The 13119-nt window shown below is 35.1% G+C and overlaps 1 protein-coding gene across 1 annotated transcript in view; it reads right to left on the bottom strand.

Moving 5' to 3' along the window:
* Positions 1–13119, bottom strand: part of PRPF4B (pre-mRNA processing factor 4B) — a 1467347-nt gene that overhangs the window by 344084 nt on the left and 1110144 nt on the right. The window contains exon 10 of the mRNA XM_044065612.1: positions 9920–10073. Coding sequence (XP_043921547.1) covers positions 9920–10073 — 154 coding nt within the window. The remainder of the gene's footprint in view (positions 1–9919; positions 10074–13119) is intronic.

Here is a 13119-nt window from a genome sequence, read left to right as displayed (position 1 = left end):
AAGGTACAATTAAAGTCTCCTCCCAGTATAAGATTTCCTTTATAATTGTTGGAAATAAAATCTAGGAGTTTTTTAACCATTCCTGCTCCAATTCCTGGGAACCAATATAGATTAGCTAAGGTCCATATTCTATTATTAAATTTAATTATAACAAATGCTAGTAGACCTTCTTTGTCTTCATATTTATAAATAACTTTTGGAGTGATTATGTTTTTCTTCCAGAGAACTGATACTCCTTTTGTCTTTGTTCTATAGGAGGATTGAGTTAAGACTGTATAGTCCTTAGGGTTCCAAATAAAGATATCATTAGTCTTAAAATGTGTTTCCTGGAGAAATAATACTTGTGCCTTATTTAGATTTAAATATTTTAGTAAGTTTGATCTTTTGTTTACATTATATAAACCATTAGTATTTAATGTTGTTGTTGTTTGTCTTTCGACTTTTCCTGGTTAGGGGACTTCCGCGGTGGTGCAGCGGTAGCGTTGTTACCTCACAGCAAAAGGTTCTCCCGTTCGATTCTCGGCTTGGGTTGGGAGTGCCTTCTGTGTGGAGTCTGCATGTCCTCCCCGAGGTCGAGTGGGTGTTCGAAAGGCATGCGTTGAATGGGTGTGTCTTCGTTGAAGGTTGGGCGTCGGGCTGGCAACTCGGCATCATAAAAACCAACTGCCAATCATTAGTGGACCGGAGTTCCGCATTAGTATTTAATAAGAATGTTACATCCATTTCAAGTTATTGTTGGAAGAAACATTTTGCTTCTTTTTTTTATTATTTTGATTATAGTAGTTATACCATATTCTCTAATAACACTGAATGCTATTTTTGTGTGTGTAAACTTGGGAGTGTAATTTAATGTTCTTTCTTCTTTAAATACAAGTAGGGTAAAATTCTGGTCAGGCTTTAAAAAGTACTTCTATAAAGCATTAATTCTAAAGTATCAAATACAAGTAAATATGAATTTCCCATTAAACATGGAATGAAAGTCATTCCTAACCCAACAGATAAAGAAAGATCTATTGGATTATCACTCATACCTTTAACCAACAATATCAACTGAGCTCCATATGTTAAATTAGTTTATGGAGAATTTTCTTAAAAGAAATACGAAATTCTATATTATTCTATTGCTATTCTATAGTATTTTATATATCAGGATGGAATGTTAGTAGTGTAAACAATTATTATGTTGACTTAGAAAATATCGAATATTTAGTTACCCTTAAGAGATCACAAACATGTCAGATATATAATTTTGGATAAATTAAATGCAACAGAGAAGCCTACACTAAATAAGCCAACAACAAATAGATTATTACTAAACTAATTTGACTAAAAGGACTCTGTAGGAGACAATGAGTGATTACCAATGAAATATGAATTTACTGTAGGTGTATTGTCTTCCTTTACTTTCTCACTCTTCAGCTCACCAACTTCAACTTAAACTTATGAAAAGACATGGCTTATCAGTGGTATCCTGACTCTGAGTAGAGGCGCCCTACATTCTTGTGTTCAGTGCTTTTACAAATTTATAGATTTACAAAGCAGAGTCTAAGAACTATGACCACCCTGAAAATTCCCACCCTGCTTCCAGAATGAATAATCACTTCAGGTTTAGAATTAATGTGTATTTACCCATACGGTAATCAAGACTTACCTTAGGTAAGTATTAATCAAATAGTGTTTAGAGAATCTTAGAGAGTTCTCGGGGCATTTAGAATACTCTTAAGCCTCTCCTCCCTTGAACAAAAACAGAGATTTCCCTTCCCTTTCTTTCCCTTGTTTTAAATCAGTACTAATAAAAAGAAATTCAGCAAGCATAGGTAAACAGAAATAACATTCAGTAGTCCATTTTGTACATGACTCGCAATCCATTAAACAAGTCAGTGACTAACATCACTAAACATTATAAAGACAAATTAGAAATAATTTCCTAGCTCTTTAAATTTTCTGATAAAGCAAAAAGTTAACAATAAGCTATTTTAACTAAAAGGGTAAAGCATTTAAATTTTTCCTTGCATGTATACATTTCTACTTGGGGTTGGGAGGGTGGCCTAAGGGGTTGGGAGGGTGGCCTAATGCTTAAGGTGTTTGCCTTACAAACACAAGGCGCAGGGTTTGAGTCTCACAAGAGATAATTGGCTAGGCTTGAAATGACTCGCAAGGGCAGTTAGCTTAGTACTAATCTATGAACCTATGAACCTACTTATACTGTAGTGTCAATAGCTGTCTTTGAAATCTGTACAATACTTCACTTCTTAAAATCATTCCTTTTTCAATTCAGGTTTTGTTTTGTCAAAACGGCAACAATATTTCAAGGGCACAATTAATATTTAGACCGATGTTTCAAATAAATAACTTGTCAGTTGCCAATTGAGTTAGTTTAGAATGCATGGTTAGTGCAAATATAGCATGTTGCAAAAATAATATTTATTTTTTCATGTGCTCTAGAGACTGTCATATGCAAGTGACATATATAATGTAGCATATATTGAGCAGACAGCTTATGGATTCAGGTTGTTAAAGTAAGTTATGCTTATTAATCAGGCAGTTTCATTTAAGTTCACAAGTAATTTGGGGACATTTCAGTTGAGTTTCCAGAAATGTGTAGTTCAATGTGAGTAATTTATAACGTATTTACAAATTGTTCTATTAAGTTATCTAATTTACCCTTTCTTAGATTGTAATTCAATTTAATAGCTAAACAACATTACTTTATTTATCTGCGAGGCTAAATGCACTCACAAATTCACAAAGTCCATAGAAACTGCCACAGCTGTTTTCAGTTGCCATGACAACGCAAATATAGCGGTTCCTAATCAATGAGTGTTAAAAAAAAAAAAAAAAAAAAAACTGAAATAGGTCACGAGGCTGACAGAATGTACAGAAAGCTTCACTTCTCACAAGCAACAATACATTTTCCCTCTTTTATATATTATGTTAATATTATAGGAAATAATTCAACTGACAGTATGTACATAAACAAAACATTTCAGAGTTAATCGCTAACATGCCCCGTAACCCATTAAGCATAACAGTGTCCACCATTAATCTAATAACTATTCTAATAACATCTGAGTCCACTTTTCTTCATAAACATGTCACACAATTCATTAAACAAAGCAGAGTCTAACATCTGTCTAATAATCATTATTAAGACAAATAATAATTTCCTAGCTCTTCAAACTTTCTGATATTGTGACAGTAAGCTATTTTAACTGGAAGATAGTAAAAAAAACCCACTAAAACCAAAACCAATAAATATGTAAAAGGTCCAGTCTTCCGTGGTGTAGTAAACATTATTTAATCCACAAACAGGCAAAAATTAACACTTTCGTCTTGAGATCATCTGATGAAGTCTTGTGCTCAAGACAAAAGCGTTAATTTTTGCCCGTTTGTGGATTAAATAATTTTTACTACACCACGGAAGACTGGACCTTTTACATATTTTAAATGGAAGACCAAAACATTTCAATACTTCCTTGTGAATATACATTTTTACTTATACTGTAGTGTCAAGAACTGTCTTTGAAATCTATGCATTATTTCACTTTTTTCAAGTCATTCATTTTACAGTACAGGTTATATTTTGTCAAAATGTCAATAGCATTCCAAGGGCACATTTAATATTTAAACTGATATTTTAAACGAGTAGCTATCAGTTTGCAAGTGAGTTTGTACAGTGAGTGAGGTAACTGCAAAGATAACATGTTGCAAAAAGTAATATGTATCTTTTCATGTGCTCTAGAGACTGTCAATTTCAAGTAACATATAAAATGTAACTTAAAGTGCAGACAGCTTGTGGAATCAGCATGTTAAAATGAGTAATACTTTTTAATCAAGCAGCTACATTTAAGTGCACATGTAGTTTGGGAACATTTCAGTTATGTTTCCAGGAATATGTAATCCTACGACGCTAAATCATAAAATATTTACAAATAGTCCTATTATGTATTTATTTTTCCTTGCTTAGGTTTTCATTTTAATAACGAAACATTACTTTTTCTTATTATTTGTTATCTGTGAGGCTAAATGCACTTTGCAGGTTCACAGTGTCCTTAGAAACTGCCTCAATTGTTTACTGTTGCTTTGGCAACGCAAACAGAATGTGAAGAAAGCTTCATTTTTTTTAACCAACAGTACATTTTTCCTTTTTTTTTTTTCTTTATATATTTTTAATACTAAAAGGAAATAATTCTAAATGCACTTTGCAGGTTCACAGTGTCCTTAGAAACTGCCTCAATTGTTTACTGTTGCTTTGGCAACGCAAACAGAATGTGAAGAAAGCTTCATTTTTTTTTACCAACAGTACATTTTTCCTTTTTTTTTTTTTCTTTATATATTTTTAATACTAAAAGGAAATAATTCAAAGGACATATGTACATGAACGGAACATTTCAGAGTTAATCACGAACATGTCCCCAATCCCAATAAGCATAACACTGACTATCATTAATCTAATAAATATTGTAAAAATTAATTAAGTTCATCATTCCAACTGTTGTGTCTTTCGGCTTTTCACGGTTAGGGGTCGCCACAGCGGAACTCCGGTCCGCTAATGATTGGCAGTAGATTTTTATGTGCCGAGTTGCCAGCCCTGACGCACAAACTTCAGCTAAGGTACGCCCATTCATGCAAGTCTCCACACAGAAGACGCTTTAGCTGAGAATCGAACAGGACAACGTCTTACTGTGAGGCGACAATGCTACCATAGCAGCACCACCACGGACTTCATCATTCCAATTAGTCTACCATAAAGCTAGATTATTTTAGACTATTATTTATCTATGTATAATGAGTTATTAAATATATACAGACTATATTAGTATGTAAATAGGAGAGAATTTAGAAAGGGAGACAAGATGCAGTTAAAATAAATAATGAGAAAAGAGAGAAGAGGGAAAGAAAAGAGAAAATACACATATACAATGTAGGTCGATTTACAGTATAAATATTTTATGTGCTATATAACCCTCCTTCTGTGAAAGAAAAGTACCCTGGTTTACATACTAAGGTAATGTGAAAACTCTTATGTGTCATCTATTTTCAAAAAATATAAAGATTCCCGTAGTTACTTACCTTTGTTTTAAAATACCAAGCAGTAAAATTGGTCCTTTAAAGCAATGTTAAAACAATTCATATCATAGTACATGCGTTGAGAGATTTGGCTGTAACGGTATCAGTCTTTTGCTTCTTCTTTTTGATGTCTGTCCAGACATTTGTTTCTTTTGTTCTCTTGAGAGAAGTTGACATCCAATCCATATCTTCTGGTAAAGTAATCACATTATTAGCTTTAATAAATGAAGAGATTTCCTCTAAGTCAATAAAAGTCCTCATCTTGTTGGCATACAGTATTCTTATCTTAGCTGGATATGCAAGTTGTGCCTTGATGTTATTTTGTTTCAGAAACGTTATCACTGGCCACACTTTTTTCCTTTGTTCCATTATTCTAGATGAATATTCGTTATCAAATTTTATCAGGCTCTGTTTATATTTTAAAGGTGTCTTCCTCCAAGCAGATCTTAAAATCAGTTATTTGTCCAAGTACGAAAGAAATTTAATAATTATTGACTTAGGAGGAGAGTTTGAGTTAGTGGCAGGTTTTCCAAGAGCTCTACGCCCTTTCAATGCCAAAGGAAAGTCCTTCTTTTAAATTTAAAAAGTTAGGGATCCAGCTTGATAAAAAGGAAATAATATCCTCACCTTTTGTGTTTTCAGGTAATCCGAAAATTCTGATGTTATTTCTTCTCTCCCTATTTTCCAAGTCATCTACTTTATTAACCAACCAAGTGTTTTGTTTAAGAAGCAGTTATTTCTGTGTTTCCTCTTCCTTAAGTCTCCTTTCTAAGTAATTTAGAGAAACCTCTATTCCTGTTATCCTTGTCTGGTGGTGTAGCATTTCCTTGAGGGTGTCAGCTTGTTTTTGACTGCTTGTTTTAAGATTTTCCAGGTTCTCTTTAAAATCATCCATCTTCAAAGACAACTCCTGCAGGGTAGATGCCATCTGTTGTAGTTCGTTCTTTAAGGCAACATCCTGGTGAGAATTCCTTGAATTTCTCATTTTAACAAGTGAATATATCGCAAAGCTTTTTGACAGGAAATTATTTGTAAAACTTCACCAAAGTTTTTAATTACATAAATTAGTCCTTTATCCATAAGATTTTATACTTTGATGAAAAAAATATTTTTTCCTGTCTTTTTTAACTAGTTATGTGGAGCTCTAAAAGACTGCTGCTTTCAGTAAGCCATTCAGGCTCCTCCCCCACATTTGCCATTCTTGGTTACTTAAATTATAACATAAAGCATATTTTCTACTGAATAATATATCACTGAGGAAACATGAGATATTCCCTCATGTCTAAGAGTTGGAATAAATGTATTCCTAACAGGTACCTTCGCAGTGTCCAGCTAACAATAAACATTAATATCATTACTAACAATTACATCAGAAAAGGAAGACTCACAGGTAAAAAAGCTATCATTAGTATCCAAATTAATTTCATCTACACCATTTTCAACATTTTCAACAAACATTTCTTTCTCATCTTCAAAAAAGTTACACAAATGTAATTTATGAACTAACTGAAAATTTTCAGTCAACACCACGTTTTCTAGGAAGTGCAGTTGGTACAAATTTTAAACCACATTGGAGCACTACAATCTCACTCTGACTTAAAGCATGGCCTGATAAATTCAAAATAAAGTTATCAGCAACAGTATTTTTAACAACGACAATATTTTACAGACATTAATATTTAGTTCATTTTTGGAGGTTATCATACCTCTAATATTGTCCATCTCTGTTGCCTTCTGTGCATCCCATCTTCTTTCCATGAAAGTCGCGTTGGTTCTGAAAATTATTTCGCAAATATTAAGGTTCTTGTGGTCGTGGCAATGGTGGATAATCTCTTCCATCCTCCTCCGATTCCCCCATCCTGTTAACTACTTCCGATGATGCAAAAGAAATGCTCAGTTTGGAGTTAGCTCCACCCAAAGGGCATCGCTTCTGTTGTATACGCTTATTATTGGATAGCTTCTTAAAGCCAAAGCCAGTATTGCAGTCACGAATGTCCCATTCTAGTTTATTAATTTTTCTTTTAATAATACCATTAAAAGCTCTATCCAATTTCACATTTAAATTACATAATACTTGACTAAATTGCTCAGAACTGAATTGTTCACTGTCTAATGACATAAAAGATAGCATAAAATATTACTGGCCTTTTCTTGTGGAAGAAAGACATAAGGTTACTAATTTATGACATGTCCCTATGATCTCCTTTAGAAGGGGACGTAGTTTGAAGGACATGTTAGTACATGCAACATTTTCTATACCTAGTGTTAGTCCTAGTAATACTACGAGTAGGTTGGGTTCCTGGGCATGTGGGGGTTGTTCTATTTGCCCATACATCAGTAGTTTTTTTTGAGAGAATTAATGGTCATAAATTCAGGCCAGTAGCAGAATATATGTGCAATACAATGGGTGTAATGTCTCAAGTGTTCCTGCAATCTTTTTTATATTGGTGAAAATAGAGGTCTTTTAGAGTTAGGTTGCAGGAACACATTTGAGATATTAAAAATAAGAAAGAAGAAAGCCTTATTGCTTGTCTCTAATTCTGTACATAGGGAGGTTTATACAGAGTTAAGAGGTTGAACTTTGGAACAAACAAAAGCTGCTAATGTTATCTGTCTGAAGAATAAGCTGTTATATAAAGAAACCGTTTTTATTCTAAAGTATGACACCTTCTGGCTTAAACCAAGAATGCAACTGGAAATATCTTTTGTGATGCAATAGTTTTATTTAATTGTATTAATTGTTTTATGGTTTAATTGATATTGGTATATAAGGTGTATTCCTTTTTTACTAACATTATCTTCTGGAAGGCTGATTGCTAAGTTGCCAGAGATTTTGTGATTTCATTAAAAGAAATATTCTTTCACTGGTTTTAGTCGTTTTGCTCTACTGCTTCTTCTTGGTGCTTGGTGGTTTTGGATTCATCATGGCCAGTGATTCTTTTTTTATACAACTACCCCGGGTATTTCGCGAGAATGGGGTAGAACGAGGTCAGTGGACCATGGAACAATATGTTGTGCAGTCCAGAAAGACACAATTGGAAGGTAATTCATCTTCACGAATAACTGATACTGCTAAACCATGGAAAAGAATTTTGTTGGAAGGGGCTAAAAAGAGACCACATAACCCCTTCCAATGTGTGGGTCGACTGGATGTAACCATTTTTTTTTTTATTATTTAACATTTGTTGACCGGGAATGCCCGACTAGGTTCCACAGATCCTGTTTTCAGCGGAGGCCCGAGGAGAAATGCTCCAGATGCATGTCTTTGGAATGTGGGAGGAAACCGGAGTACCCGGAGGAAACCCACGCGAACACAGGGAGAACATGCAAACTCCACACAGAAGGCACCCCAGCCGAGAATCGAACCGGAGAACCTCTTGCTGTGAGATGACAACGTTAACCGCTGCACCACTGATGCTCAAGGTACCTTAGACTCTCTTGAAAAATTGTTATATAAAGAAAATTCTTTGCATTTTAATATATTGAGCCTGCAGCGATACAATGACCTTGATATAACACCAAGAGGGCTCCATTCCATCAACTGTCCCACTACTCCATTTGATGTGAATGATGATTTAGATAAGCAGTTTGAAATTAAGTGGGTTTTGGCTGCTCACAAGTGTGTAACTGAGTGGCTACATATTCTCATTGAGAGAGACATAGCCAAACAACGAAAGGTAAAGGATAATATTGGAGCTTGCTGTAATGGTTCAGCTGAACAATTCAGTTCTGAGCAATTTAATCATGTATTATGTAATTTAAATGTGAAATTGGAAGAAGCTTCTAATGATATTATTAAAAGAAAAATTAATAAACTAAACGAGACATTTTGTGACTACAGTACTGGCCTTGCCTTTAAGAAACCATCCAATAATAAGCGTACACAACATAAGCGACGCTCTTCGGGTGGAGCTAACTCCAAACTGAGCATTTCTTTGGCATCATCAGAAGTAGTGAGCAGCATGGGGAATCAGAGGAGGATGAAGGAGGTTATCCACCATTGCCACGACCACAAGAACCTGAATATTTGTGAAATAACTTCGGAACCAACGTGACTTTCATGGAAAGAAGAGGAGTCGCACAGAAGGCAACAGAAATGGACAATATTCGAGGTATGATAACATCCAAAAACAAACTAAATATTAATGTCTGTAAAACATTGTTATTGTTACAAAATCTGATAATTGTGTTAACTTTATTTTGAATTTATCAGGCCATGTTTTAAATCAGAGTGAGATTGCAGTGCTTCAATGTGGTTTAAAATTTATTTTGAATTTATCAGGCCATGTTTTAAATCAGAGTGAGATTGCAGTGCTTCAATGTGGTTTAAAATTTGTACCAACTGCACTTCTGAGAAAACATGTGGTGTTGACTGAAATTTTTCAGTTAGTTCATAAATTGCATTTGTGTAACTTTTTTGAAGATGAGAAAGAAATTATACTGGTGAAAGTAAGAGGTCTTTTAGAGTTAGGTTGCAGGAACCCATTTGAGATATTAAAAATAAGAAAGTCCTATTGCTTGTCACTTGAATTCTGTGCATGGGGGGTTATACAAAGTTAAGAGGTTGTATTTTGGAACAAATAAAAGCTGCTATTGTTATTTGTCTGAAGAATAAGCTGTTATACAATGAAACTGCTTTTATTCTGAAGTATGACAGTATGACACCTGCAGGCTTAAACCAAGAATGCACATGTTCAGGGTGAAGATCACCACACACACATTGAAAAACATGCAAAAAAACTGCATAACTCGGATATTAAATACTTGCATAACTCGGATATTAAATACTAGCAGGTCAAACGTCTGGTTAAGTGCAAACCTTTAGAAAAACAGTGGTTGCATTACTCACCAATATATTGTCAGGCTTGATATCAGCATGTAGGATGTTACACCTTTTTAGGAGCTTCAGAGCCAGAAACAACTGCTGACTGTAGGATCGTACTGCCTTAATATGAAGGCCAACATCCTTTCCATATTTCTTCAACACTTCACGCAAATTCATACTGTGAAAGAACGCAAAGAAATAAAGTTAATGAGATTCTAACTCAACATGCATCTTTGTTTTCTTTAAAAAAAAGCTCAGTCCCATATTCTGAGTCTTGCCACCCCCAAAAAAAAAAAAACTTACTACATATTCTTACGAAATCACAGCAGGGAATCAAGTAAAAATGGTAACAAACAAAAAATTAAAGATGAATTCACCATATCAGACTTTTTTATTATTTAACATTTGTTTACCAGGAAGTCTGACTTGGAATGAAGCCAATTTTCAGCGGAGGCCTGGGGAGAAATGCTCCAGACATGTCTTTGCAATGTGGGAGGAAAGGAGAGTACCTGGAGAAAACCCAGACGAATGCAGGGAGGACATGTAGATTCCGCACAGGGAGAACATTTAGATTCTGCACAGAAGGCATTCCAGCTGAGAATTGAACCGGAGAACCTCTTGCTGTGAGGCGACAACGCTACCACTGCACCATCCAGATCATCTACAAGGGAACCTAATTCAATAGGTAACTATTAGTATCTCATCTTCTCCTGTAAAAAGCTTGGCTTTTTTTTTTTTCTTGTTCCAGCTTGCAGGTGAGTGTGCCTCCTTGCACATGCATAGCACAATTTCATGATCCAATCTAGGACAGTTTGTCTAAACTCTGTGCTACTCACTTTGATCCCACCTACTTAATGTGCACAGCAATAAAGCAAGAAACAAAAACATTTAAGAATAAAGGAACTTCTTCACCTGCAACTGCTGGATGGCTGGAGAGATTCTAACTCTAACACTGCAGAAGACTAACACTAACGAATTGGTTTAAGAAGTGTATATCTGTCATATCTGACTTTCAGTGCCTTTTGCAGTGAGTAAAGGTTTTGAAGAACATCAAAACCTCTGAAAATTAAACATAACAGGAGGTAAAAAACTAGAATATGGCTAAAAGGTAGTAATTCAAAGTCAAACACCGTAACAGTAACATACCAAAGTATGGGTTCCTATCAGCTAACCAAAGACGCAGTTAGCGAATGCGACTTGGTCGAGCTGTAAACGCCAAAACGGCAAAATATCAAAGCGGCATGTAAGCAAAATCTTTCCCTAGGAAAGAATTTGCTTGGCCGCTTTGGTAGTTTGCCGTTTTCGGAACTGCAGTGCGGTCTTGGAGTTGGTATATTGAAGTAGGGGTGGTGTGGGGGGCTGATATTATGTATTAAAAGTGTTTTTCTTTTTTGTTGGAACAGCGATTTTTTTTTTTCCCCTTTGGAAAAAAATCACTGTTCTGACAGTTCGGTTTTGTAAGCTTTCGCTTACATGGGGTTGATTAATCACCGTTCGCTAACCTAAGCGTTCGGTGATCTAATATCGACCCCAAAGTATGACTCCAGGAATTACGGCCTAAACAATAATGATTGCTGACTACACTGTCATAGCACAAATGTCCACACTAGAGATATTTTTGAAGCAACCATTAACAAAAGCAGCATTTCCCACTGGGAGACTAATCATCTAATGGTAAAACAGCTACACGGTGTCTCACATGAGACCAGAAGAGACACGGGGATAAGATACAGATGCACAAGATCACATAAAACAAATGTGAAGGGAACATTATGAACAGGAAAAATGTGGGGAAGGAAGAAGTACAAACTGCACAATGCAGGGAATAGTTACTTTTTGGATATTCAAAAGTACTTTTTCACAGACAGCGCTGTGGACTCAAAGAATACAGTACCAGAATGGATTGTGGAGAGGGAATTCAAAAAGGCATGCAAGAACACATGGGGTAGGCGGAAAAACAGTAGCAGGCATGACATGGGTGGGAAGGCAAGTAGAATATTAAGACACATAAAAGGCTGAGCTACACAACCTTACAGACCTTTTTTATGATTTAACAATACCATTTAATAATCTTCAAAATGTGTGATTACAGGTGAAGAATGAATATGGTTTACTGCTACATCCCTTTCAGCTGCTACTATGCTTTGAGTACAGAAATTTCTAACCCCCACAATGCTCAACACAACAGGCTTACATTCTTTTATCATCAAGAAAATATAATGGCATGCACAATGCAGCTAATGTGTGACATTATGGTGAGAATTTGCACCATGCACATATACCACAGGATGCCAAATCTTAAGAAAAACTGCTAAATTCTAACTGAAAAGCATTAAACCATCCAGAAGACACATCATAGAGGGTTTTAAATGATACTCTAGGAAAAACAATGAAGGAAGTAGGACTGGAAAAAACAACAGAAGCCATCAATGTTTCAGGAAAGCTTGTAAATTTCTGGACACTGTAGCTATATATACATATTTTTGTTAGCTGTACCAAAATACTCAAATTAGATGCATCATAGTATTTTCCGAAAATAAAATACTTAAGATGATAGTGTTGGGAGGGGAGAATCTAATGTATAAATGGGAATTTGCTCATAATTTTTTTCAGGGGATCCCAAAAGTAAAAACACATTAAAACAGTACACAACTTTAATATCTACAATATAAGACAGGAAAGGAAATAATGTTTTAGTAACGTTCAAGCTCTAGGCTCAGATGGGCAACCAACAAAGAACACAGCATGAGCTGACGGACCATTTACTACACAAGCAAAAAACTGAGAAGGACATGTAACTGCCCTTTCCAATAGCCACTGTGAGAGTGCAGTCACTGGCATCTAGGAACATCTGATTACTGGAATATATCACATATGGCTTCTTCACAGCAGTGTTAACATTTCCTGTAACAATGATCCTCATGATGATAATCATAAAATATAACAGACTGCTGTCAAGGCTCCAGAAAATTTCTCCACCAACTGCAGAGGTATTAAAAAAGACCTTTGCTGCAGCTAATGTAAACACAGTAAAATGACTTGTGGATTTATTACACATTCAGACTCCAAGCAAGTTTAGAAAATGAATTATGAATGCAAACACTAGCAAAATAATGTTAAACTTTTTCTGGAAACAGATTAAATGGATTCAGTTTTACCATCCTTATAACAATATGCAATTATCAGCAACAATTCAAATGTTAATGACATTGAAAAGTTTACAA

The sequence above is a fragment of the Protopterus annectens genome, chromosome 3.part0, assembly GCF_019279795.1.
Source record: "Protopterus annectens isolate FY-2018-M chromosome 3.part0, PAN1.0, whole genome shotgun sequence".
Classification (NCBI taxonomy): domain Eukaryota; kingdom Metazoa; phylum Chordata; order Ceratodontiformes; family Protopteridae; genus Protopterus; species Protopterus annectens.
Note: the sequence above shows the minus strand (reverse complement) of the source record. Positions and strands in the feature narration are given on the sequence as shown.